Raw genomic sequence first — 27,077 nt, 5'->3', positions numbered from 1 at the left:
GAAACGATACTTAAACGTTTTCCGTCATCTGACAAGTAGCAAGTCTACTCCACTTTATTCACCAAAAACGTTTTTTTAAATATATAATTTACCAAAAATTGTTCTGTAATCTGGAACATAGACATATGATCTGGATCGTTCGCTATGCTGAGCTCCAGTTAGCCGCCTTATCTCACAGCGCGAGAGGCAACTGCGTCATGCGTCACGGGCAAAAGGTCAAAGGTAACAAGGTGACCGGAAGGCTTATTATTTTGTACAAAAAAATAAAATTAAATAAAATAATTTTAGTACATGTTATTATGTGTCAGAAGAGGGCTTTGAAAATAATAATACCAAAAAAAAAAAAAAAAAAAAAAAAAAAAGACCAAACGGGCACTTTTGGGCAAGGAGCAAAAAGGGCAGGTGCTCAAGCCCCCCCAGCCCCCCCCCTCTGCACGTGCCTGTCTGAGCTAAGCGTATGACTATCTGACAACGTATGCTGATCTGACAGAACAACGGCACCGAGCGACTGCGCGAAACGTAAAAGCCCCACAATGTCTTACGCAGTGACGTTGGTTCCAAAGCTCTACTGGTCCATAGTAGGAGCTGGACATAGAAGGCAGATCTCCTCATTAACATAAAGATGCACAAGCAGAAAAAGAAGCAGAAAAAGAACAAGTTGAAAAAGGAGAGGAGGCAATGACAAAAGAAGGACAGCTTGTATAAGGAAAAGACAAAACAAAATATCTACTTTTCTTGACAAAAATGTATGGTTAGGGGAAATGAAAAAGTAAATATATACATTTCTTGACAGAAACTCGTGTAAGGACAAGGAAAAGCTAAATATATATTTGTGCTTTTATTTCTTATTATGTCAGTTTTAGTCCTCCATAACAGGGAGCCAGTGGAAAGAAAAAAATCCAGTGTAAAGATCCAATCCATCCTGGTGAGATGACGCTACAATGTCACTGGTATGGGAAATGTAGTTCTTTAAAGATAATTTCTTATACTTCCGTTACGTTAAACTACAATACCCACCTTTCTGTGCGCACAGCTACTTCTGTTGACTGCAGCCTGTAGGCTACTAATACAGACTGGCTGTCTCCGACTTTAGTTTCAAACAGCACTTTAAGAGGTAATGTTACAGAAGTATGTGCAATAGTAACGGTGTGATCAGAGTTAAAAGTCCTTCGACTCCTCGCAGCTTGTTATATGTACGGTGCTTAAGCCAATTAAAGAAATTGGTTAGCCGTAGCTGTCGGACAAGGACTAGCTTAGCAGCGGTAACAGCTCACATGCTGCACGATATTCGGGTTGTTGCAGAACATAAACGGTGACATCTAAACAGAATTATCAGACAATAAAACGCGAAAACAGGTGGCTTTAAAGTTGACTGATAAAAGTTAGAACGTTTTAGACGTGGAACAAGCAACTCTGACTCTTCATTCTTTTACAGGATTTTGAATTCAGGAAATTCAGTTTCATCTGGAAGGGTTTTCTAGAACTTGTCTCACTCCACATGTCTATTTCAACACAGTGTGGGATAGCTGGACATCCTGGTGTCCAGGGAACATTGAGCGAGGACAGTATTAGTTGTATTAGTTGTCTAATACAACTCTTCTAATGAAGCAGTTGTATTTGACATTTGTTGCGCTTGTTTAATAGATAAAGTTTGTGCTTTCAAGCATACTACCATGTGAACTTCTTTCTGTGTGCATTTTCTGCGTTAGTCTTAGGAAGTACCAGTCCAGCTGCGGTGACGATAGACACAAGGACCGATGTCTCCTCCACGTCTTACAGGTGCTCTTCGTTCTTTCTCTAATGTCAGCAAGAGGGAGGATCCCACGGAGCAGCTGTATGACCTGAAGGTGAGGCCAGAAAGCAGATTATATCTCTCCCTCATAATTAATAAGTATTCAATCTTGTCTAAAGTACGATTAAATATTACTGAAGAACTTTTAATTCCTCAAACATCGTTTGGTTAGAAAAACCAGATAGTGCTTTAACTTGACATTTTGTTACATAGAATTTCTGGGGAAACCATTCAATAAAATAATTTGGCAAAAGACAACGTATTTGCATTATACTTAAATGTTATCAATTACCATGATTGGACACTAAAATCTATCTTTTATCATTTCTCTTAACTTTTCACCTTGACATACAGTGGGGAGAACAAGTATTTGATACACTGTTGATTTTTCAGGTTTTTCCACTTGCAAAGCTTGTAGAAGACTGTAATTTTTATCATAGGTACTCTTCAACTGTGAGTGATGGAATCTAAAACAAAAATCCAGAAAAATACAATGTATGATTTTTAAATAATGAATTTCCATTTTATTGTGTGAAATAAGTATTTGATCATCTATCAACCAGGAAGAATTTTGGCTCTCACAGACATGTTAGTTCTTCTTTAAGAAGCCCTCCTGTTCTCCACTCATTACCTGTATTAACTGCACCTGTTTGAACTCGTTACCTGTATAAAAGACACCTGTCCACACTCAATCAGACTCCAGCATCTCCACAATGCCCAAGACCAGAGAGCTGTGTAAGGACATCAGGGATAAAATTGTAGACCTGCACAAGGCTGGGATGGGCTACAGGACAATAGGCAAGCAGCTTGGTGAGAAGGCAACAACAGTTGGTGCAATTATTAGAAAATGGAAGAAATACAAAATAACGGAAAATCTCCCTCGGTCTGGGGCGCCATGCAAGATCTCACCTCGTGGAGCATCATTGATCTTGAGGAAGGTGAGGAATGAGCCCAGAGCTACACGGCAGGACCTGGTCAATGACCTGAGTAGAGCTGGGACCACAGTCTCAAAGAAAACAATCAGTAACACTCTACGCCGTCAAGGATTAAAATCCTGCAGTGCACGCAAGGTGCCCTTTCTCAAGCCAACGCATGTCAAAGCCCGTCTGATGTTTGCAAATGACCATCTGAATGATCCAGAGGAGGAATGGGAGAAGGTCATGTGGTCTGATGAGACAAAAATAGAACTTTTTGGTTTAAACTCCACTCGTCATGTTTGGAGGAAGAAGAATGATGAGTACAACCCCAAGAACACCATCCCAACCGTGAAGCATGGTGGTGGAAACATCATTCTTTGGGGATGCTTTTCTGCAAAGGGGACAGGACGACTGCACCATATTGTGGGAAGGATGGATGGGGCCATGTATCGTGAGATTTTGGCCAACAACCTCCTTCCCTCAGTAAGAGCACTGAGATGGGTCGTGGCCGGGTCTTCCAGCATGATAACGACCCAAAACACACAGCCAGGGCAACTAAAGAGTGGCTCCGTAGGAAACATCTTAAGGTCCTGGAGTGGCCTAGCCAGTCTCCAGACCTGAATCCAATAGAAAATCTTTGGAGGGAGCTTAAAGTCCGTGTGGCCCAGCGACAGCCCCGAAACCTGAAGGCTCTGGAGGAGATCTGTATGGAGGAGTGGGCCAAAATCCCTGCTGCAGTGTGTGCAAACCTGGTCAAGAACTACAGGAAACGTCTGATCTCTGTAATTGCAAACAAAGGTTTCTGTACCAAATATTAAGTTTAATTTTTCTGGTGTATCAAATACTTATTTCACACAATAAAATGGAAATTAATTATTTAAAAATCATACATTGTATTTTTCTGGATTTTTGTTTTAGATTCCATCACTCACAGTTGAAGAGTACCTATGATAGAAATTACAGTCTTCTACAAGCTTTGCAAGTGGGAAAACCTGAAAAATCAACAGTGTATCAAATACTTGTTCTCCCCACTGTAAGTACATAAGTACATACCTAGCATCAGTGTGAGATAGGATCACTGATTTAAGATTAAATGAAGTGTGATGTGTTGCAGTTTTGTTTGATTTAATGCGACAAGGCAATGAGGGAATCTATGCTATATAGCTGAGAAGATCAAGTTCAACAACTGCCTTTCACAAACAGGTCCTGTCTACTGATTGTAGAGCATTTTTTAAAAATAAAACTCATATTGCCATAAACAAAAACACTGAGACTTAGTGCTGTGAAAACCTTCCAGGCTGCAGATGTGATTAACACTCATTCAGTAATTCTGCAGTAGGCTGCAAAATGCATTTTCTACATATGAATGACAACAAGGAAGTTTTCTTTTAGAACTTATTGATATTTAATTTTCCCTTGGCATCAATAAAGTATTTTTGAATTTAAATTTAATTTGTATTTTAATAAACTTTTGATCCTTTTGATAAAACTATGTCCAGGATCACTTAAAAATGCCCACTGAAATGATACTGAGACAATTCATATTTTGTTTCATAGTCAATGAGACATGGAGGAGTTATTAAAAATTATTTTAAAAATGTGGAAAAGATATTGACAGCATTGTTATAAGTAACTCTAGTCTGGGGATCTCTAGAAGGAAAGCTGAGTGTGGATGTATCTCCATAGTCACAACATGTTCCTGACTCAAGTGTGTAATGAGGTCAGTTGTGTTAGTTATTGTTGTTGTTTGTTATACAGCAATTCAGAATTTAACATAAGTTAAATTCTGCTCAAGGCCTCATGCAACCTTAGACCGGCCCTGTATGATGAACTAAATCAGCTGCACTACGCATATCTAGCTGGATATAAAGGGACAAGTGGAAGATTTAATTTATGTGGCTTTAGTAGCTCTTCCATTTCGTTTCTGTTGAGTTTTTGATAAACGCCATAGTGACTGGATTGGTTGCCCGAGCTTTAAGGGGGGAGTTTTTCAGATTTCCATGCGGCTGCATGCATTAACTCTGGCTGACTAAGTGGACAAAGTATTTGATATGGTTTGATGGAACGTGTAACCGGAATAATAATAATACTTAAAAATAATATAAAACCATCATGATGCGTGACTACAAGGCGAGCGAGAAAGCTCCTTGCAGAACCTGCTTGATGAGCAGGCACCTGCACAGGGGGGTGGAGGTGCTTGAGCCCTGCCCTTTTTATCCTTGATGCCCCTAGCGCCCTTTTTGAGTTTTCCTTTTTTTTTCCCAATTTTTTTTATTTATGTATTTTTTATCTGTGTGTCAGGATGCCTGCTTGTGCCCCTCAAGAATAATATTTAACTTAATATATCAATTTAGCAAAATAAATGTCAGGCTGCCCTCAGTCTAATAATGACTGAGGATTCTCAGAGCCTCCATGTTGTTCAGACACTGAGCTCTTGGTGAGGAGGAGGGGGGCAGAACTGGACCCTTTAACTATCAAATTATGGGCAAGAATATTTTTTGCAGGGTTTCCCCAATTAAGATTTTATAGTTGGTATTCGGGTATTAATCTTCCAACCTTTCAATAACACATAATTATCAAGTGATATTTTCAAATTTCCTGTCAAGTTTAACCCCTCTAAACCGGAACGTGTCGCCGGCGACACGGCCAAATTTGCAGTACCATAATTCCGCCACACTTAGCGCTATCTGAAAAATTCCAACAGTTTCTGAAAGTGGAGACATTGCACTTTCCAGCTAATAACGGTTTATTACGGTAATGTCACAGCTGCAGCTGCAGAGAGTGAAATTAATCCGGGGGGCACTTGTTTAATAGACGGTAAATTGTGAAAATATCTATCTCGTGGGGTGCAACAGTGGCGTTAGAGTGCATCTGAGTCGGTGTGCACCGTGGAGCTGTATCGGGTATACCGTCAGACAAGGCTTCTGCATGTTGGTATACAAACAGGTTAAATGCTAATGGACATTTAACCTGTTTGCATAATTTGATCCTGAGTGGATTAGAGGTCAGGCCATTGTTTGCCCCGATTTTCCCCTTACGACAATCTTAGAAAGTCCACAGTTATGTTTGAAAAAAGGAGATTTTTCCAACAGAATAACAATGAAATTATTTCCTGATATCCGACTCTCTCCCTAGAGAATAAGAATGTTTGTAGCATTGCACATTGGAAGTGGTTAAAACTGTTAATGGAGCGGCCGCTCTAACCACTGCTCCATGCGACAACTCTATTTCGGTAGCCTTTGTCGGAGTTTGCTGTATTTCTTTCGTAAAATATATTATTATTTATTTATTTCGAACATGATGGTAGTATAAAATCATGCACAAGAACAAGGAATGCAAAGGACATATATTTTTGTACCACAATAATCTTAACTTGCTCGAAAAGGACTAGGAAGAAGTAAGAAACTTATTAACTCCTACCCCATATACTCATATATTTTCAGATGGACCCTCATTAATAAATTAAATAAAAAATAAAAATAAACAGGTTAATTAATTTTCATTAATTAATTCATTTCATTTCATTAATTCATTTCATTAATTTTAATTAATTAATTTTCCATTTTATCTGGGTTTACTTATGTCTAAGTATATACATCCATACCCACACACTCATGCATTGGAATCAATAAAATATAGACTTTAGAGCTATAAGAGCATAAGACATATTTCTATGTCTTATGAAAATGACCTCCTTATTTCCTTTTAAATTGTTTTAAATTTTGACTTTGTTTTAACTCTTCATTTAACTTGTTCCATAACTTCACCCAAATACATAATAATAATTGATAATGATAATTATCAATAAGTGATCATTTGAAATACAAAAGCTCTTTCTTGTTGTTCGTAAACTACAAATCCTTAAGTTTGAGTAACCCCTTACGTTATATCCCCTTTCTCCCTCAAAAAATATGTTCTGTATGAGCTCAGGTAGCAGTTCATTAGATGCTTTAAACCAGACGTAGCGTTAACCAAATATTTTCCGTTGTTATGGACCGAGTTAAAAACAGAAGGAGTCACAGGATATTAATTAGAAAAATAGGGTTTTTTATTTTAACCCAAAGATTATAAATGACAAAAGATAAACTGAGCTCATAAAAGAGGTCAAAGAAACAAAACTGAACTCAGGCAAAAAGTGTAAACAAACTGGCTGCACAAACAAACATAACTGACCTCACAAAGAAATGACACACAGGGGTATATACGCTGGCTGATCAGACCAATTAAGACACAATAGGGGTATCTAAACAGAATACAATCACACACACAAAAACAAATAACATTACAGCTAAGTTTGGCTAAACTAAAGACTCACAAAATGAAAATAAAAAATATTAAAGTTTAAATACTAATATTTACTTGAATACAAAACTTAAATAAAGAAACTACAAATTTCCCCAGCCAGCAGGAACTAATGGTGCAGTCCAATTAGCACCTATGCCTGCTGAGCCCTGGACCCCATCTCCTGTCTGGCCACTCCAAGGCAGGTAAGCACCGGCAAAAGAAAACAAAGTTAATCTTAAGCAAGCAAATAATACTTTAAAGTTGATATAAATACACATGCTAACTAAATGTGCGCGCTAACATAAAGAACAAATGTATCCAAATCAACTAATAAATGTTTTACTTAAACTAAAGTGTTGTGTTTGAATGAAAAAATAAACTGCATAAAAGGGTTACCGACTTCAGAGTGTGGCCATGGATTTGGCCATCACATCCGTATTTGACCCATCATTCATTTGACAGGATATAAATTAACACCCTTGACTGGTGCACATGCGCACACATTACAGACTTTACGCAAAGAGTTCATCGCAGAAGCAACTAAAATCGATAAATAAAAAATCCTTTCTGAATATCATCTCATGGACACTGAACTAAATGGGACTTTCTGACTGGGAGTTGGAAGAGTTATGGACCGGATGCCTTGGAGCGTCTGGTTCAGAAGCGCATTACAAACCTTTGGTAGAAATGGCGCATTTAATTTCAGTGTCTATTACATACAGAACAGAGAAAACTAAAGAGAATGCAATGTTGTGTTAATCCATTTATAGTCTAAACAAAGGAGCCGGCAGTTTATCTTGAGGAAATAAATAAAATGCAGAAATTAATTAGGTGACATGCGCAGTCCGCTGCACAACCAATGCGGACGCGGCTCCGCCGCTGCGAAGAATTACACTTAACTCATCCTGCAGTTTTAACAAATGGAGCTGAAGACGTTACCCTCCTGCGGCCAGAAAGAGAGCGGAGCTCAGAAGCGCGGCAGACGTAACATCTGTCCATTTCAGGGAAGTGAAACCACGCAAATAAAAAACAAATAAAATGGATTAAAAAAAAAAACTCGTAAAAGTGCAAGTCCGGACCGCACAGGGTAAAAAAATAAAAATAAAAAAGTTCACTTGATTGGTTTGGATGAGACCAGGCGCTGAGCTATAGGGGGGCCCGGATGGGTTCCAGGGAGGGAGGAATGGTTTCAAGATGCTTTAATGTCTGATTTAATGTCTGATTATAGACGGAGAAAGTGCGCCCTCGCCTGTTCAGAAAGGTTCAGAAAGGTTTATGTAATGTAATGTTAAAGTTACGGTCCCTCAATGGGATATATAGTAGTCAGTCCACTCATGGTTTAGCCAATGTGTTTCCTGGGTAAAAATCAAACGACAAACGCTGAACACTGTATGCGCTGGGTTTTTACCTTAGAATGGCCAACTCTCTGTTATTCCTATGTCAATTTGATACAGTAGGGGTTTCTGCACTTCCCATCTCTGTGTCCTCTGCCACTTTTAGCAGCAGCTAAAACTGTTTAATCCGTTGTTAACATGTGGTAACCTGTTTTTCCGAGCCGCCTTTAAACACAACATGAGCGCTACGACACTTACGCTGGGTTTACACCTGTTGGGCAGTGAATGAGACCTGCTGCTGCTGTACAGAGCTATGCAGGTGTGTTAGAATCATGGCAGCAAACCAGCAAAACACAAAGAACTTTTCACAGTTTTTCCCCCAAACTAACCGACTGAGATGAGTAAAGCTGCTGGATGCAGGTAATGTTAGCTAAAAGATGACTAGCTAATATCATAATATCAATACATCACCTGAAGCTTAACAAGTAGCCTTTAGGCTACTGATGTTGTTGTCTATGTTCGGCTACGTACATTCATTTTGCCCCCAAAAAAGTCGATTCCTCCCCCCCCAATCCCCTACAAACGTGTTCAAAAAGGCAGCTATTTGTAATCCATAGGGGGGGCCCAGGTGAAAAAGTTTGGGAACCACTGCGCTAGTGGATGAGACAGATCCAACTGACCGATGAACTAGCGCAAATTTCTCTGCAGATACAACCAGGAGGAATTTTTTGAGGCTGAGTTCAGACCCCAGCAGGTGAAGTGATGTAATTTAAGTGGAGTCGTTTAATTTATTAGAAGTTAAGGGGCTACAGTCAGTGGTTTTTATCACTACGGAGAAAAAGTTAGATCCGTTCATCTGCTATATGTGTGATGGGATCTGGATTCACAGTTCAACTGGGTGAATATTAACTAAACCGCATAAAAATGCGGTTAAATAGCCTATATTAATGTGATTATAATTTGATGGGTAAAAAGTAGTACATGACTGATTTTTTGTTTTTTAATCCTGTTGGTCAAAATGACTGAGAACCAAAAAGTCTAGTGGGACCTCTGCCTTAAACATAATTTGAGTAATTTTAAATTCCACCAGCTCTTCAAATTTAAGAATTCTAGATTTTAAGAATAACTGGTTTGTGTGCTCATAATAACCAGCATTATGGATGATTCTAATGGCTCATTTCTGTAGCATTCTCAGTGGATGCTGAGAGCTTTTGTAACTAATTCCCTTCTGAACAACATGTTAAATATAGCAAAATCAGAGAGTTGTATAGAATATGAAGTGATTTATTATTCAGCTAGACATATGTCTAGCTTTTGCCAGGATTGATATGCTTCTACTTAGTTTATACTGTAAATGTTTAATATGAGGTTTCCAACTGATCTTGTAATCTATTACACCAAGAACATTTTTAACATATACCCTTTCTAGAGTTACACCCACTGTGTGAACTTGAATTTGAGTTCCCAAAAACCATGATTTTAGTCTTGTCCAAATTTAGTGATGATTTATTATTGTCAAACCATTTCTTTAAATTACTGATTTCTGAGGTGACTATGGAAATAAGTTGTAAGTTTTCACCAGAGACTAGAATAGTTGTGTTGTCAGCAAATAACAAATTTTAATACACTTTGCTTATGTCGTTTATATACAAATTAAATAAAACTGGTTCCAGTACTGACCCTTGAGGTACCCCACATACAATCTCCAATCAGATTCAAAATCTCCCATTTTCACAAATTGATCACTGCAAAGTAGTGTATGTTTTTCTATGAATTTTTCCAGTCTCTTCTTAAAAAGGTTTTTCTAGACTTTTAGAGAACTGAGGGAGAAGAGAACCAGAGGAGATTTCTGCCAGTTTTATACATTGGTATGATCTTTGCTATTTTCATTTTGTTGGGAAATTGTCCTGTTTGTAATGATAACATACAAATGTAAGTAAATGGTTTAGAGATACCCTCAGTTACCATTTTAATTGTTTTCATGTCTAGATAATCACAGTCAGTGGATGCTTTACTGTTACTGTTATTCAGTGATTTTTTCTGTTTTATGGGGTTAAGATACATTGAACTTGTAGTATTCTCAACATAATTTAGATGAGTTGCTGTTTTTACCACAGGTATTTTTTCTGCTAAGTGAGGTCCTATAGTCACAAAATAACTATTGAATTTATTTACAACACTCTTCTTATTGGCAATAGTCTGGTCATTATCTAAAAAATACTGTGGATAATTGTTACTGTTAGAAGTTTTCCTGGTAACACTATTTAAAATATTCCATGTAGCCGTAGTATTATTTTTATAACTATCCAATAATTTATAATATTCCTTTTTACATACCTTTATAATGTTAGTTAACTTATTTCTATATTTCTTATATTTGTTTTCTGATTCAGAAATTCTATGTTTTATACATTTTTTCTTTTTACATGCATTTTGTATTCCTTTTGTAATCCACTACTCTTTTTTGCCTGCTTTTCATCTTACTTTCCTTAACTGGGCAGTTCTTATTATATAGTAATTAAATATTTGTAAAAATTCTTCATATTCTGAATTCACATCATTTATTCTATAAATTAATCTCCAATCATATGTCATCAAATCGGTTTTAGTAGTAGATCCAACTAGACTCTAGTTGGATCACCCCAACTAGAGTCTAGTTGGGTCTAGTTGGGGTGACCCAACTAGAGTCTAGTTGGGTCTAGTTGGGGTGACCCAACTAGAGTGTAGTTGGGTCACCCCATGATCACCAAGTCTTCTTAAAAGGTAGAATCTCTGAGAACAGTTCTTCAAAATATAGTCGGTGTTTTCAGCAAAGTTGAGCTTTCTGTCCAGGAACGACCCAAGGTATTTAAAATTTGCCACAGTTTTAACAGGTTGGCCATCGAGAGAAACTGGAACCACTTTAAGGTTTTGTTTAGACCATTTAATTAGCTCTACATTCTTAAGAGAATGAAAATTTAATAATAAATAATAAAGACTTTGCGGTATTCTGATTTAGTAATGTAATTATATTAGTTGTGTTACCACCCCACAGCACTAGAGGCAGTATCAACCCCGAAAAGATTCGACTAAGGAACAGATTTAGAAGTACACCGAAAGCTACAGAATTTGGTAAAAATTCAAATCCATGCTGAGAGTGGAACTCCTTCAATCACTGCTCCTCCGCAGCACTGATTGGCTAAGCAATGTAACGTGATCCTCTGCAGCAAGTGATGGCAAAGCGGGGCACGTCATCACGACTTTATATAAGTGTCTCTTTACCTCCGCGGCAGAGGCTCCGCCGAACCCCTGAGACCGACTCATCGAACCCCTGGGGTTCGATCGAACCCAGGTTAAGAACCACTGTCCTAGAGTGTCCCTTCAGGTTCTCCATCTTATCGGTGATTGCCAACAGGCTATCAGAAACTCTAAATATGTCCGACTGCAGCGAGTTACCTCGTACGCCAGAAAGCAGGTTTTTATAAAACAGCTTTCTGTTTTGATGTCATCCACATCTTTCTGTGTAAATTGCAGGCTGGATTTAATGTCCTACACTTCTTGTTTCAACTTGTCCAGTCTGGTGTTTGTAGTGTCCATAATGATTTTAACAAAGCCTTTGAAATTGTCCTATTGTTGTTGAAGCAACTCCATGTACATTTCCTTCTGCTGGCTCAGTAACTCTTTGACTTGCATGAGTGATACAAACTCCTCTTCTGGTCTCATCTCAGTCTTAGATCCTATTGGAGGCATTATTTCACTCAGTTTTTTTTACCTAAAGTTTTCCTCAAAGTGATTATAAAAATGTTTAATTTTCTCAGCTGAAACGTGATGGCGGGGTTCTTGCTGAGTTGACTCCACTTCCGGTACTGTTTCCCTCAAAAACATATGTGATGATTAGCTGGTGAACTTACCTAGTTCCTCATCTTCCATCTTCTTGTAAAAGACTGTTTTGTCGTATAATTGTGACTAGTTGACTAGCTACCTAAAGAGTCATTGCACAGTAAAAAATTGACGTGTCAAGTTATTAGTGTAACCCAGAATTTATGCATGTAATTCTTCCTGTATTTATAGTGGGATTTTTAAAACCAGGTGTCTCTTTCCTAATTTATTTTTCTGAGACTTTGCCTGACACTTTAAATGGAATTTGGGGCAGTATGCAGACCTTTATTTTACCTGGCTCAGCTCTCATTAAATCTGCTAAGCAGAAAAAGAGCTTCTCCAGGGAAAAGATGGCTGAAGTCACTCAGAGATTATCCCAGTTTGTGCTAAAATGCTTAGTTTTAGAAGGTATTCAGATACTGATTGTAGTGGAGTCAGTGTGTTAATGCTTTTCCTGGCCTATGAGCCCTGAACTGTGAGATTTGCTTAGATTTAATACCTTATTACGCTAATGAGGTACTGTTTAAGAAACATAAAATGTTAGGCTCATTAACACTGGCTTCTGCAGAACTGCTGTACATGTGAGTTGTAATTTAAAATGTGAAAATGAAGCCTTTTTGGCTTTTCTTGAATATTTTTAGTTAAACTTTGTTGGAAATATTAGCTTTTAAAACAAACTGGTATGAAAAAAGATTATTTTTTTTCAACTTTAGTTTTTTCTTCTAAATTTTGTTTTGTTTTTACAGAAAAAGACCAGAGACTAACCATTTCCCCACAATTTGATATCAATATAAATGTGCATACTACATGAGGAAATAGATTGGGCTCTAGAGAACCTCTGTCTAATAGCGAGCCTTTCTTTCTTCTGTAGATAGCTTGAGTGTGATGCTTTATGTCACCATCTACCAGATTTAATCTGGTTTATACCAAACATGTCCTCTGTTTTGGTGTTAAAAAACAATTATATTTTAGACTAGGGCTGAAACGATGATTCGAGTACCTCGATTATTAAATTCCTTCAGGAAAATCTATCTGCCTTGAAGCAAATTATGTTTTATTATTTAGTGCACAGTATTCTGGCTGGGTCATTATTTGCGTTGCACAGCGCTCACTTCCGCCTAAAAGTTTTTGACGAAAGCTAAGTGTTAGCTTAGCTTTTGTCAAATTTTAAAGTTTGGTCTGGGAGGATTTTATTTATTGAAGATGTCCAGGTTTTTATCGTTTTCGGGGGACCAATAAGCATCCTTAAAATGACTGGTGTGATACCTGGAGTATAGCAGCGTTTCTCCTGCCGGATCTGGCTGGTGGCCATGAAGAGTGAACGGCAGGAAAGAGCGTGGCCGGTGTATTTATACAGGTGAGTGAACACTGCGGGAGACTGTGCTTTAGATGCATAGCTTTATGATCAAACCGGAAAATTTATTTCATATCATCCCGGTCTCAACAAATGGGTGGTGGAGCACATCGTGGTGATACATAGCTGGTAGATAAGCTTCTGTGTGTGAGGAACAAAGGTGTCAAATCTTGTTGCTAAGATGGACACAAAAGCTATAAATGTTTGGGCAAGGTGAGAGTTCATCTACTAAATTGACTGAAGATGAATACATAATCTAAAAGGAGAATAGCCTGCCTATTCTGAGCCTGCCTCTTTATTATTAAATTAAATATAATTTAAAATTTTGTATAACTTTTCTTCAGGTTAGTGTAGAAAATGAGCTACTATTGTTACAAGTTAATATTCTAAAATTCAGATAAAGTAATTATTAGGGATGCTCAAATATAAGAAATTGGACTGATGTTGATATCCGATAGTAACGCTGCTGTTTTGTTGGATTTACCAATATTTTATTTTAAATTTTTTTTATACGATTATGTGATCAATCGTAAGAATAATCAGTAGAATACTCAATTATTAAAATATGCATTTACAGCGGCCCTGTTTTAAACTTATCTGTCCAAAGAAAATTGGACAGAACTAGGATTTTCAGAAATTCCCGACCCTCCCAATCTTGGAAAAGTCTAGAAATGTGTCCTCCAAAAAAATCATAAAAGAAACCTTTGTATTTAAACAATATCAGCATGAAAAGGCAAAAGAAACAAGGAATTCAGTAAATCTCCCATTCATCCAAGAAATTTTTTTTTTTTTTAATTTTTAGGTCCCCCTCCAGCCATTTTTAGAACAATGGTTTAGTCCATTGTGTAGGAGGAGCAACAGCAGCGCTGCTCTGTAGAGCCACTGTAGTGAGAAGCTAGCTGTGGCTCTGCAGTACAAACAAAAAAAACAAAACCCTCCAGTAAGTAAATACTTAAAAGCAAAAGACATGCAACACCTTTGATTTACTTTCATTGCTCAATGTGAAGAAACACATTAACAGTAAAAATCAACCTGCAGTTTGTTATTTCATTACTTTGGCTGAATCATGTTGAACTGCCTCTTTATGCCTTGGAAATCACAACTAGCAAAACTCGCTACATTGCTTTTATAGACTTAAGCTTTTTCTGTCAAAGGTAGCAAATATTTCAGTTACATTTAACTCTAATGAGAAGAGGTTGAAATGGAATGGAATGCACTGTAGGTAATGGCAGCAACTCCAGTTGTTCCTCAGCAGTATTGACTTTATTTGTCCTTATTTACGTTAGTTTTAACTATATGTGGAAACAGCAAGAACATACACAAGAGTCAGCTCTCTTTCTTATTCAAGAGAAGAGTTGCAGGCTCTGAAGAAGAGCCCGAATGGATGGAGGCACGCCATCCCAGCGGAGCCGAGGAAAAGGTATCGAGGCTGCAAGGCTGGGGCTAAGCTAACTGCAAGGCTGGGGCTAAGCTAACTGCTAGGCTTGCCGATAACCAGAGGTGTTTTAAACCATCACTTCCCTGCTGTGATCATGGGGAACATCAAGCTCACTACCCAATAAGATGGATGAGATGTCCGTATTGGAAAATCAGCAGACTTATCGTGAGTGCAGCCTGTTCATCCTGAAGGAGACATAGCTAATGCCCCTTTTCCACCGGCTCTACTTCAACAACCCGGCTCAGCTCTGTTTCGGAGTGACCGCGTTTCCACCGGCCCACTTGGCTCTGTAGCAGGGTACCGCCTCCTGGTGGCGGGGGGTGTAGCGCCCCGCCTCAAGGAGCTACGTGCTGTGCTTCGTTACATGTGACCTAACGCGAGTTGTTGTTTTTCTGATACAAAAGAAGAAGAGAGAGCTGAGCTATTTTTTTATAGCCTGATTGCGATTTTTCTGAGACTAAAAGAAAATGTGACAGTGGGAGGAAAGCAGCGATGTGGTGAGGAGGAGCTGATCTCCGCCTTGCAGCGGCAGGAAAGCAGGTGGCTCAGACGGTTCAGGTAAGCTAACGATGATTTTTGTATTAAACTACGATAAAACTTGTAATAGTGCCGAATATACATGAGCTAATGTCAGTCAGGGTGTTGCAAATAACTTAAAAATGTCAGAATTAATTCATAATATATTCCAATGTGTTTTCATGTTGGTAAACTGCAGACCATCGTGGTTCTTCTGCAGCCTTTGGGTTGTAGGATCTCATCAGTGTCCGTCTTCCTGACTGCTGGTCGGTTTTTACCTTCAGGATGTCCAGAGACCTTCACCTTTCTGGAGCAGGAAAAACATGAGCTCAATATGCTGATGAAACATTTCTGATAAAAACAATGTGTCTGTTTTTAACTTCTCAATACGTTTAATTATAATTCACCTGATGTCCAAGTTATACTGAGAAGAAATAAAACCATATTCCTTCCAATCTGACTGGTTCTAGTTCCATGTTTTCACATTTTCGACACTAAGAATTTAAAGTTTAAACTCAGTCTTATTTATCACTAATTAAGGTTACAGGTTTTGGACACATTTTCTCCCTTTCTTACATTGAAGATTCTGCAGGAAGACAGATGAACAGTGAGTGGATAGAATGATGATGTATAAACTAGAAACTAACATGATTTGTATTTAGGGCTCTTGTTAATAGCAACCCTGATAATAATGTCAAAATGTTTGGTTTGCTGAATAACGTATTCAGTTTTGGATGGCTTCATTGGTAATCTACAATGTTAAGTTCAATGAAATATTTATGTAATATGTTATTTTCACTCTGGCTAAAGCTCCTCACATTTTGGGAGGATTGTATTAGGAGTTTGATGCCATATAAACTACAGTATGTACAATTGTCAAGTTTTTCAGGTTAGGTTTACTGTGCGATTCCCCACTTAAAGGGATAGTTTCCACTGTGAAGTTTGAACTGGATTTCACTCAAAGAGCCTTTAATTTAGTTGACTCATCTTTATTTTTTGTATGATGGTCCACATAGCCCATAGGATGTAGCCCATAGGTGAAAAACCTCAAAAGAAACAGAAACACATCTATTACATTCTGAAATTAACAAGATAAATACATTGTGAATAATCAAATTTATACCCCTTTAAACCAGTTATTTCAAAAGTATAATAAATATTTTATAGTAAAATTCCATATCAATAAATAAATTAGCATTTTTATCAACATTTTGTTAAATATTTTTACAAACATTCTGACCAACATTTTTTTCTGTGCGTGTGTAAAATGATTTGTGTGTGTGTAAAAATATCTGTGCGTGTGTAATACTGGATTTGTAAACCTTAAAAATAAAATAAACCTTCTCCTACGCCTATACATGTTGAAAAAGTACACACAAATCACCTGGTACACACACACAAAACTGCATTTACACACAGATACGGTTACGAGTGCACAACTATTTTTGAGACTCATTTCACGCTTCCGGGAGCTCCCAGATTTGTGTGTAGATGGTGCGTTTACATGCTAGTAAAAGCTGGGACATCAGAGTTTTGCTCTGAGTCTAGTGTTTTTATCCTCTGATGTTTCTCACTGTGCTTGTGCCGACGTGGCAAATATTTTAGTTCGTGGAAAACGGAATATATCAGCTCTTCCTTTTACTATCCTAAAATTATTTATAGACATATTGTGCATTTTTGAGCGGTACAGGAGACTAAGTGGTCTGAAAAACGACCACTGGGTGGCAGAATGGTTCGCTGGCCGGATATAAATTTGTTATAAAAGTATTACTGATTGCACTTTAAAAAATAGGTAACTTTATGTTATTACAGGTAAAGTTTAAACAGTAATGATTTCTTGGTTAATGTCAAGTTGTCATAACAAAGACATTTTGAATAATGTCAACTTTGTATTAAAAGTGTCATAATTTACCGAATGACGCTATGACGACAGTCATAAATATTCATGAAGGCTTATTCATGTTCATGACAGGTGTTATGTCATGTTTATGACAGTGTCATGACCGTCTTATTCACCCCCCTTCAAATAACGTGTTACCCAGACTTTTGTAGCATATTCATATTTTTGGACTTCATATACTAGATTTTTCCAGCTATATGTTGTAAGTGAAGTGCGGGTTATTTGGGGCTCCTGCAGTTCGATGAATTCTGTTCTCTTTATTTGGAGTGTAATTATTTTTTCTTTTTTTCCAGGCCAAGCGTATAAAGAGACAAGAGCTGTTTGCCAGGGAAGGCCTGACATGGCAGAAGATTGTCCATTTTTGTTCTGAGCATCAGGATAAAGCTAAGCAGCAAGCTGCCAGTGAGGAACTGAAGACCCTTATTCAGGCAGCCAAAGAGATTGGTAACTAACTTCTTGCTCTCAAATCCATTGTCAGTTTGACTTTCTGTTTTTGTTTTGTTTTTTTACTCCAGAATTTTGGGTTTCAATTTCTTCTGTTCAACTACACTTTTTCACTACCCTGATTATGTGCCAATTCTGTGCTTACTTACCACCAACTTTTTTTTTGTTGACATTGCTTCAAACAATCTGGTGAAAGAATTGTGCCATGACAGTAGGACTGATTAATATAGCCCACATTTGATATTCCAATATCACAATTGCACAGAACTTCCTGAACCATTGTAAGTGTTCACGGCTTCAAGTTTGCTCTGTCAATAATATCGTTGGTGTTATCTGTTTAATGCAGCATAAAAATATTTACAAGGTAAATAGGTGGTGATGTGGTCCAGTTATTGAGGAACTATAGCTGAGTTATTTCAGTGGCAAAGCAGCTGACGCCAACCAGAGGTGACTGAGACAGTTTACCTCATGCCAACCCATCTGTGATTAATGTATTATAACTACATCTGGTTATTTTAACTAACCAGCTGTAGTTTGTTAAAATAACTAACTACATCACAGTGCCAGTGATGGGATTATTAACCGCTAATGCTAACACAGCACTCCTGCAGGTGCCATTACTATGAGTCATTTAGTCATGTCCACAAAACCAGAATGTTCCAATTCGGAATGAGCAGGAATCTGTCACAAAGATGGTTATAAAAAGGGTTACGCGATTCCTTACCCGATTTCTATAAAATGTGGCTTAAACTAAACCTGAGCAAATTGCTGATATTTTGATATTAAATTGACCAACATAAAAGAGAAATTTGTTTAGTCCTTTCTTGCATTTTGACAGAAACCAAACTGTTTATAGACTTATATCCAGAGAGAATACATATTTTTACATATTACATAATTGCTGCTGTTAGTTAAAATTTAGTAAAGCATGACTTCTATACTTTGTGAAATATTTCATCCTAATTGATGATTGTAATGAATATTGTCACGTTCTACAAACAAGGCAATTAGTCAATTTTTGCTGTTTATTGAAGATTTAAAAATTACAGCGGTTGTAGTCCACCACAGAACAGGGAAAGTACACTGATAAACGGGTGTAAAACAAATTTAAATCACTCATATTGTGCTTTTCCTTGCTTTCTGAGTCAGTTTTACTCTACATGCAGACCCGTTGCCATGGCAACTGGCACGCCACCTCTGTTGACCCACAGGCAGAGAGTGACATAGTAACCAGAATGCCCTCCTGCTTTTGGAGCAGTCTCTGCTCCGCTTGCATTCACACTGAATTCACACTGCGTCGGAGTTTACTTCAATCGAACCGAGTCCCTGGTTTTTAGGTGGATCAGGGTTTTCTTCTTTGGTCCGCATTAGAGTTTGAATGCGCATTCACACCTTCTTAAAAAAAAAAAAAAACTGACTTTCTAGACAAATGAACAGAGTTCAACTAAAGTGTCTTAAAATACTAACATTTTAAGACACAGATATAGAACTTTTAACATATTTGAGACTGTTAATGGTTTGATTTAATAGTTTCAGCATAAATAAGTTAAAATATTAAAAAAATGTATTTAAGTATCGATGTATTGTTCCCAAAGGGATGAATAAAGTTTTTGTCTATCTGTTTGATACTATGTTAGCTGGCAATAAATTAATCTAATTTAGACATAATAGACATATTTTAATACATATCTAAAATCTGTTTTTTTTTTTTTGTTTTTTTTTTTTTTTAAAGTTACATGCTGTAGCTTTAAGCAGACGTTCGCTGTGAGAGTTCACTGTATGGCAGAGGTTGAGTGGCACTCCGTCTGTGAAATATTACAACCAGTAGCGTGTAGCGGCGGTCCAAGAGCAAGAGCAGATCCCAACGTCTTACACTCGGGATATTTGCTTAGTTTTCTCACCGTGATGCTAATCTGGGTGAGTGTTGGTAGTTGTGTGCTGCTATCTGGCCACTGCGGATGTCCTTTTTTTTCCTCCATTGAGCCTTGATAAAGCCAAACTCTGTCAAGTGCTTGTTTTTTTTTATGCCATATTTGATACCATGCATTTTGATGTGCTTCACCCCCAAGGTATTTTTCCGCCACAAAACGCTAACTTCCCCATTCTCTCAGAGGATTATATTTCCACACGACAGGATTTGTTGCTGCGCGCTTGCGCTGTGTGAAAGAAGGAAGAGATCAGCTGCACAGGCAGGCTGCGAAGTGAGATGAATATGTTTGGTTTTGGTGATCGGCAACAAGAGACTATCACCAGTCATACACTTTTTCACGGAAATCAGCTGATTATGATTGGTGGCCGATCGATCGGCACTCCTCTATTAGATTGTTTTGTTACCATAGCTACAATCTGTTGCTTTGTGTTTAATCTGGGAGTTTAAACTCTGTTTGTTCATAAATATATCTCAGTAAATTACAATTATAACTAAATTACAATTATAACTAATTGCTTTTAAGGTTGGCCATTTAAACTACCCCTCACTCCCTCCCACATTTCACTAAATCCATGTTGAACTACTGCTAGAGATGTTGATGTTCTTAGCAACAAGAGGGGCCCCTAAATCAAATTCTGCCTCCTACACCATTAGACCGGCCCTGCACAATGAGCTAAATCCATTGCACTGCATATCTCTCTGCTTGGTACAGAGGGTCAAACTGGGAGATTTAATTTATGTGGCTTTAGTAGCTTTTCCAGTTCACATTTATTGAGTTTTTAATAAGCACCCTGTGGTGCTTGGTTGCCTGTGCTTTAAGGAACAAGTTTTTCTGATCTCTGCACAGCCACACACAGCAACTCTGAATGACTTGAAGCAGACCAAGCATTTGATATGGCTCAGATTGATGCATTGTGTCACCACAAAAATAGTAATAAAAAAAATTAAAGCCACAAGTGGCATCGAGCAGCCCTCACAGCTTAGCACCGCTCTGGACTTGTGGCGACTGCGAGAGCTCCGGCGGCGACGCCTGCCAGCCACAGCAGACGCTCTTACGCAGTTCCCGCACCCGTCCGCCAGCTGATACGCACAGATGCGTTCGGCAGCGCTCCCTGATGATGCACCAAAAATCTGGTGCAGATTGGCTAATTCAGTGAGGAGATATATTAATGTATTAACCTAGATGGCGCAGTGGAGTCAAATTACATTGTAATGCTATTGGGCTCCTTAGAGATTCACAAGAGTCGTGCATAAAAAGTTTGTTTCAAATCGGATAATGCATGTGTGATTTAGAAACGATCGTATGCATACATCAAGGGATTGAAATTCGTCATTGGGCCACGCCCATACGGTTCAGCCAGCAGGCAGTGTTGACAGACTTCATCATTATGTCATTGTACGTGACTTGGCACAGGATGAAACCCATATGAATCATAGAGCTAAAAGTAAGATATCCAGCAGAAAAAAACGGGTGACTTCCTGTTGGATGTGGGCGTGGTTAAGGTGATGTCATCACTTGATCATGTTAATGTGATGAGGACTGGTCTGTAGTGAGACATAGGAAGTCTGATGCAGCTGTGACCTTGTATGTGCACCTTGATGTTTCATGGCGAATAGTAAAAGTTCGACACTTAGCCACGCCCACATGCTTTAATGTACGAAAAATCCTTCAATAACGTTTGACCTTCAATGCCTCAAGAGTGTGCTGAGTGAGTTTGAAGTCTGTATCTCAAAAGCTGTAGGACGAGTTTGATCAGATACGATGTCTATAAAAAAGAGTAAATAGCGACTTTGATCCAAAATGGCCGACAACCTGTTGGGTTTGGACCATGGCTCTTAGAGACTTTTTTGTAGGTCCTGTCAAGATACACATATGTACCACGTTTCATAATTCTGAGTTAAAGCATGGCTTGGTTAAAGCATTTTAAATGTCATTTAAAATATTCTAGGGGGCGCTGTAGAGAAATTAGGCCACACCCACCAAAGATTGTTGTGGATTCCTGTCGGGGGGGTGGATAAGGATGCATCCTATTAAGTTTGGTGCAGCTCGGCTTGCAACTGTGGAATTTAGAGCCAAACATATGGCAAAGGCCAAACATTCGCAGACTTGACACGTCTGCCAAGTTTGGTGAGTTTTTCAATATGACAAAGCCCCCAAAAAGCCAATTCATTTGGGTGAAAGAATCATAAGAAAAAGAAATAGTATGATTACAATAGGCCTTCGCAGCACTTTGCTGCTCGGGCCTAAAAATGATCCCAACGTGCTGCACGACTAAGAGGCGAGCATGCATGTTGCTTAGCCACTAAAGTACCAGCTAACCCAAAAACACAAATATAAACTTTTTCAGCAGATACAGAGCTATGCACTGGGCAGTTTGTTGAGATGCAAACACCAGTGATGGCATAGTTACTTTGAAAAAGTAACTTTAGTCAGATTACTGATTACTTCTAAAAAAACTAACTTGGTTACATTAGTTGATTAGTTGAAGTAACTAAGCTAGATTACAAGTTACTTTAGTAGTTACTTTCAGCAGTTAACAACCCTCCACCACCTGAATATAAAAATCACATTTAGCTTTGCCAATACTTACTTAATTGCAAGCTATTTTATAATGCAACATGAACAATGTATCTCCACTAATAAAGTTGAATTGAAGGCGAGATTGTTTAATGGTTACAACAGTCCACGTTTATTGCGCTGTTTGTATTACTCTTGATGTTGGCAGTTTTCTGGAGTGCAATGCAAAGCTCAACGTCATTGACGGGTAAAATAGATGTATTTATATTACCTGAACACTAACGAAGGACGGATCATCTGGGAAACGACGGACAGGGAGAGCCTGACTAAAACTACCTGGTTGTCAAGCTGGGGCTTATTATGTGTCTCTGCTTATTTCCAAATGAGCAACTTCATGTTCAAAAAACAAGCCCAAAAAACAGCAACCTGCATGCAACTCATTAAATTTGTAATCGACTTTAGAAAAAAAGCAAGCCCAAAGTAGCCCAAAATAACTACTGTTTTTCCAGCAACAAAATGCGCATCTCTCTCTTCCTTCCATTTGTCGCAGTGTGCTATTACAGTTGCTAACTGTCACATAAAAATGGCAATCACTCCCCAAGACGTGTAGAGGAAATTAGATAAAATTACTAAAGAAAATAGTAACACACAGTGATTTGGATAAGTAACTTTAATCAGATTACTGGATTTGAAATAGTAACGCGTGATATTACTTATTACTAAAAATAAGTGGTCGGATTAAGTAAACGCATACGCCACACACAATTCTTTGTTCACAAAATATATTATTCTCACTGCATGCTCAACGTGGATGTCTGAAAGTGCAAGTATAGGTTATATTTGCAATTCACATTGAACTGCAAAATCAACGATAATGTAGTGGCTTTTAAACTCACACTTTGATGAGGAATTCTTCAAAGAAACATGAGTCCTCACATGGGGTAGATGTGAATGCTGAAACAGGTGAGCCTGTGTGCTGTTTGAGTGAAAAGATGTGTGTGGTCTCTGCTGAGGTAAATTTCAGAGACCCAGATGTGGCAAGGTGCTAGGCGGCCAATGCGCAGATGCGGTAGCGGTGCGGTTGATGCATGCTCCCAGATTCGTACCTGTTCAATGGATTATTTATAAACCCATCTTTCAGGAATAGTTCTGCTCTGCCAGTGAAATGCTCAACACAGCAAAGACACTTTCAGTCGGCTTATGCAAGAAAAACCCCTCAAAACAAGCAACTCTTAGCCTGGCAGAGGGCCAGTAAAGCCTGGCGGCCCGCCAGCTAGGACAGCTACAAACTTCTACAGTACAGCCAACTTTGCCAAAAAAGAAATAATAAAGCATATACCGTATTTTCCGCACTATAAGGCACACCGGATTATAAGGCGCACCTTCAATGAATGGCCTATTTTAAAACTTTTTTCATATATGAGGCACACCACATTATAAGGCGCATATAATAGACGCTACAGTAGAGGCTGGAGTTACGTTATGCATCCACTAGATGGAGCTGCATTAAACAAAATGTCAACAAAACAGTCTGACTCTGGTCAGTGAGGAGAGCCTTCTGCGACTGGGCCGGGGCGTGGCCGGACGATGGTCACCCTTCTCAGTTCGCGCACAGCATGTTCGTGGAGAACAGACAGAAGTTATCTCTCCCATCCTGTTTTTCCCCACTACTTTTGTTTTTGTGAACTGCCTAGTACAGCACATCTGTTTCCTCTGATAGGAGAAGACATTCTATAGTGAAGGCCCTTTTTCAAAACCGTTTGTGATTTTATGCAAGTTAAGAAAATCAGTCATTATTTTAAATTTAACCATTATCCAAATCTACCTAAATTAAAATCTACTCAAAATATTCATGCTCTATCTAATATTTCACATGCACCAAGGTTAACTGTTGCTAAAATTAATATACTTAAACTTATGTCCCCAACTACATATAGTTGAGTTTAAAAACTAGCATATTTTAAATTTATTTTCTTAACACTCTAGCAACACATAGATACTGAAATATGATTGGAAGGAACACAGAATGGGAAACTGGCAGCCAATAGAGATGTTATAAAAAAGAGAATAGACTAGGGGTACCCAAACTTTTTGAGACTAATGTCTACTTTTTCTGTCACCAGCCACCTAAGATCTACCACATCAACAAGAAGATATAAAAATTGTAAATGAAACTCTATTGAATTTGTATAAATATAAATACTTATATATTTAAATGCATATAAATATATTCATATATTGCAGCTTCTTCCTCAGTGAGATTCTGATACTGGGAGGAGGTTACTGGTTTCTCAGTCAGAAGCTGGTTGCAAACCTGAGGCCAGCAGGTATCAGTTAGTTATGGCAGATCTGAAATTTGGTTTGATGACCTCAATATGACAAATTTCAGACTGATAGGATGAACCACAGAACGCTGTTAAGATCAAAGCCCATCATCTGAAGTTGGGATATTTTTCCTCCAAAAGTTTCCAGAGGAATCACCTCAAACCAGATGTTGGACTGGATTTTATTTCAATGTCATTTGTGAATGTTAGAGCCTCATTTTCAACAGTGGAGCTATACAGGTTGAAAAAGATTATCACTTTGGAAAAAGTATCAACATCAATATTTCCACTAAATAAGACACAAAAATAAATAGCATGTTTGATAGAGGAAAAGCCTTTCAAACTCTGAGCTCAAAGCAAGTTGCCAGAGAACACCAAACAATTTTTTTTGTAAATAGACAATTAAATTCCACATAATTATTGTGGTAGAAGTCATTTGGTTGCATCTCAGTGAAATATATTTGTCCCCTTTAATGTTTGTCGTGTATGACTATAAACTCTCAGACGAACGAGGTAATTAGTCCAAGTTTTTCGTTTATTGACCGTTCAGAAACTACATTGGCTATAAAGCGCCACAGCAAAGGTAAAATAACCCAAAACAGGTGATCAGCTCAAAACCACTCGTACCTTTTTACTCTCTCTTTCTCTTTGTTGCTTAAGCACATCCGTTGCCGTGGCAACTGCCTGCACTACGCAAGCCAAGCAAAAACTACGTTAAAAGCATAACATTCAGTCCGTTATAATATTAGGTTTTCAGGCTTGATATTTAATTTGCGATTATTAATAAACGCTCCCCTGAACACAGCAGATTTTGATTAGCTAATTTAAAGTCCTGCTCTGCTCGTCAGTCGATCTTTGAGTCGCCTATTTCTTTTGTTGTTATTTTTTTTTGTTAATGAAACCGAAACGCACTGAATTGTGCAACACTTTGTTGAAACAATAATTACTGAGATCATTAATTTGAACACGTTTTGTTACAAACGTTTTGGATCTTTGAATATTTTGATAAGCGCATCAGAAGATGACGCGCTGGTTTCAGCCTCTTGGCGGCGTTCAGTTTGTCACCTATTGCCGAGATCGACTCATATTGAGCACCCCTGGAATAGACTATTGAAAGTAAATCAGTATTTAACTGAACAAAAAATATAAAATATGTTGTAGATATAGTGAATCTGATGGTGTTTAGGCCTGCTGTGAAGGCCTTAAAGGCCCTGATGATTCACAACTAGGTTTCTTTGTACTTTGTTTTGCCTTGTTGCTGAAAATGTGATACATAAATAAATAATTCTCTTTACCTTCAATCTTACACGTTTAGCATGGGTGTAAGTGTGTTTGCAGATATGAAATATATCTAGGAAAATAAAAATGACAATGCATGTGTAGGAATGGATAGGAAATTCATAACTTGGTAAAAAGCTAGGTGATCACAAGCTATTTACAGTGCTGCTGTGACACAAAACTATTATTTTGTAAAAGTTTGTCTCTTTTCTGTTTAACAGTTGGTACTGAACATGGTCAAGAGGCCATAGAATGTGCTGCTGTCTTTCTGTTTGAGACCTTCCAAAACAAAGACCATGTTGGAACAGAGGAGACCCGTGCCATTAAGCAAATGTTTGGGCCATTTCCATCGTCTGCAGCTGAAGCTTCCTGTGCTTGTGTGGCTCGGCTGGTTGCCCCACTTGATGACGGCAAAGTCGAAGATTTCATCAAAACCCAGCGTTCCCGTTACCACTACCAGCGAGGCTCTACCTTTGGACGCAACGTTAATTTCTCTTATGACTTATATAAGCTTGACCCACTGGAAGACCTCCAAGGTTCTGATCTTGATGATGAGAGAGTGGATGTAGACTTTGTCAACTTTCTCAATAATCAGCAAAGTGGATATAAGTCTGCCAGTGAAGATGATGTGCCCCGCAGTGGAACAACTTTAAGCTCTGGAGATGGATCCATCCTTCGAAGAGAAGTGGAAAAATACCTGGAAGGAGGAAATATGATTTCATCTAACCCAGAGGAGCTGTGCGCCTCCTTGTTTGAGATGCTAACCTCCCACAGGAGTGATGATGAGCTGCAGAATGAGGTAAGAGATAGAAGTCTAAAAGAGTTTCTCTGTCTAATAAAGTAGGGTCAGATTTTGACATAAATATTTTCCTTCATAAAGACTTATAAACTGACTGACAGATGCATATTTCTTTAGCCATGTGCTGGTTTTATTCATTTCAGGTATTTTGTTCTCTTAGCTGGCTAGATTGATCTGTATATGTTTCTTTAGCATTGAGGTGTAGTAAAGATTTTAAATGGACCATCCCACCACAGTTTAGTCTTCCTATAAACACAGACTGTGGAAGAACCACAGTGCTGGTTCTGTTGGACCCCAATGTAGCATTCAACACTATTGACCATGACATATTGCTGAAATGACTGGAGAATTGGGTAGGGCTCTCCAGTCCAGTACTCAACTGGTTCAAATC

At 38.2% G+C, this 27,077-nt stretch overlaps 1 protein-coding gene across 3 annotated transcripts in view; it reads left to right on the top strand.

Annotated features, from left to right (window-relative positions):
- Nucleotides 1-1,009: 1,009 nt before the first annotated feature.
- ascc3 (activating signal cointegrator 1 complex subunit 3) overlaps nt 1,010-27,077 on the top strand; it is a 337,899-nt gene continuing 311,831 nt past the window's right edge. For 2 of the 3 annotated variants that reach the window (XM_088013868.1, XM_088013867.1), the window contains exons 1-4: nt 1,010-1,114; nt 1,710-1,847; nt 17,687-17,837; nt 26,109-26,686. In XM_088013868.1, coding sequence (XP_087869994.1) covers nt 1,758-1,847; nt 17,687-17,837; nt 26,109-26,686 — 819 coding nt within the window. In that variant the 5' untranslated portion in view covers nt 1,010-1,114; nt 1,710-1,757. Of the gene's footprint in view, nt 1,115-1,709; nt 1,848-17,686; nt 17,838-26,108; nt 26,687-27,077 lie in introns of those variants that run through there. The other variant, XM_088013869.1, reaches the window with a different exon arrangement.

The sequence above is a fragment of the Poecilia mexicana genome, unplaced genomic scaffold (assembly GCF_051168715.1).
Source record: "Poecilia mexicana isolate PSO_F unplaced genomic scaffold, ASM5116871v1 scaffold_16, whole genome shotgun sequence".
In the NCBI taxonomy this organism is placed as follows: Eukaryota; Metazoa; Chordata; class Actinopteri; order Cyprinodontiformes; family Poeciliidae; genus Poecilia; species Poecilia mexicana.
This window is presented reverse-complemented; position numbering and strand designations above follow the sequence as displayed.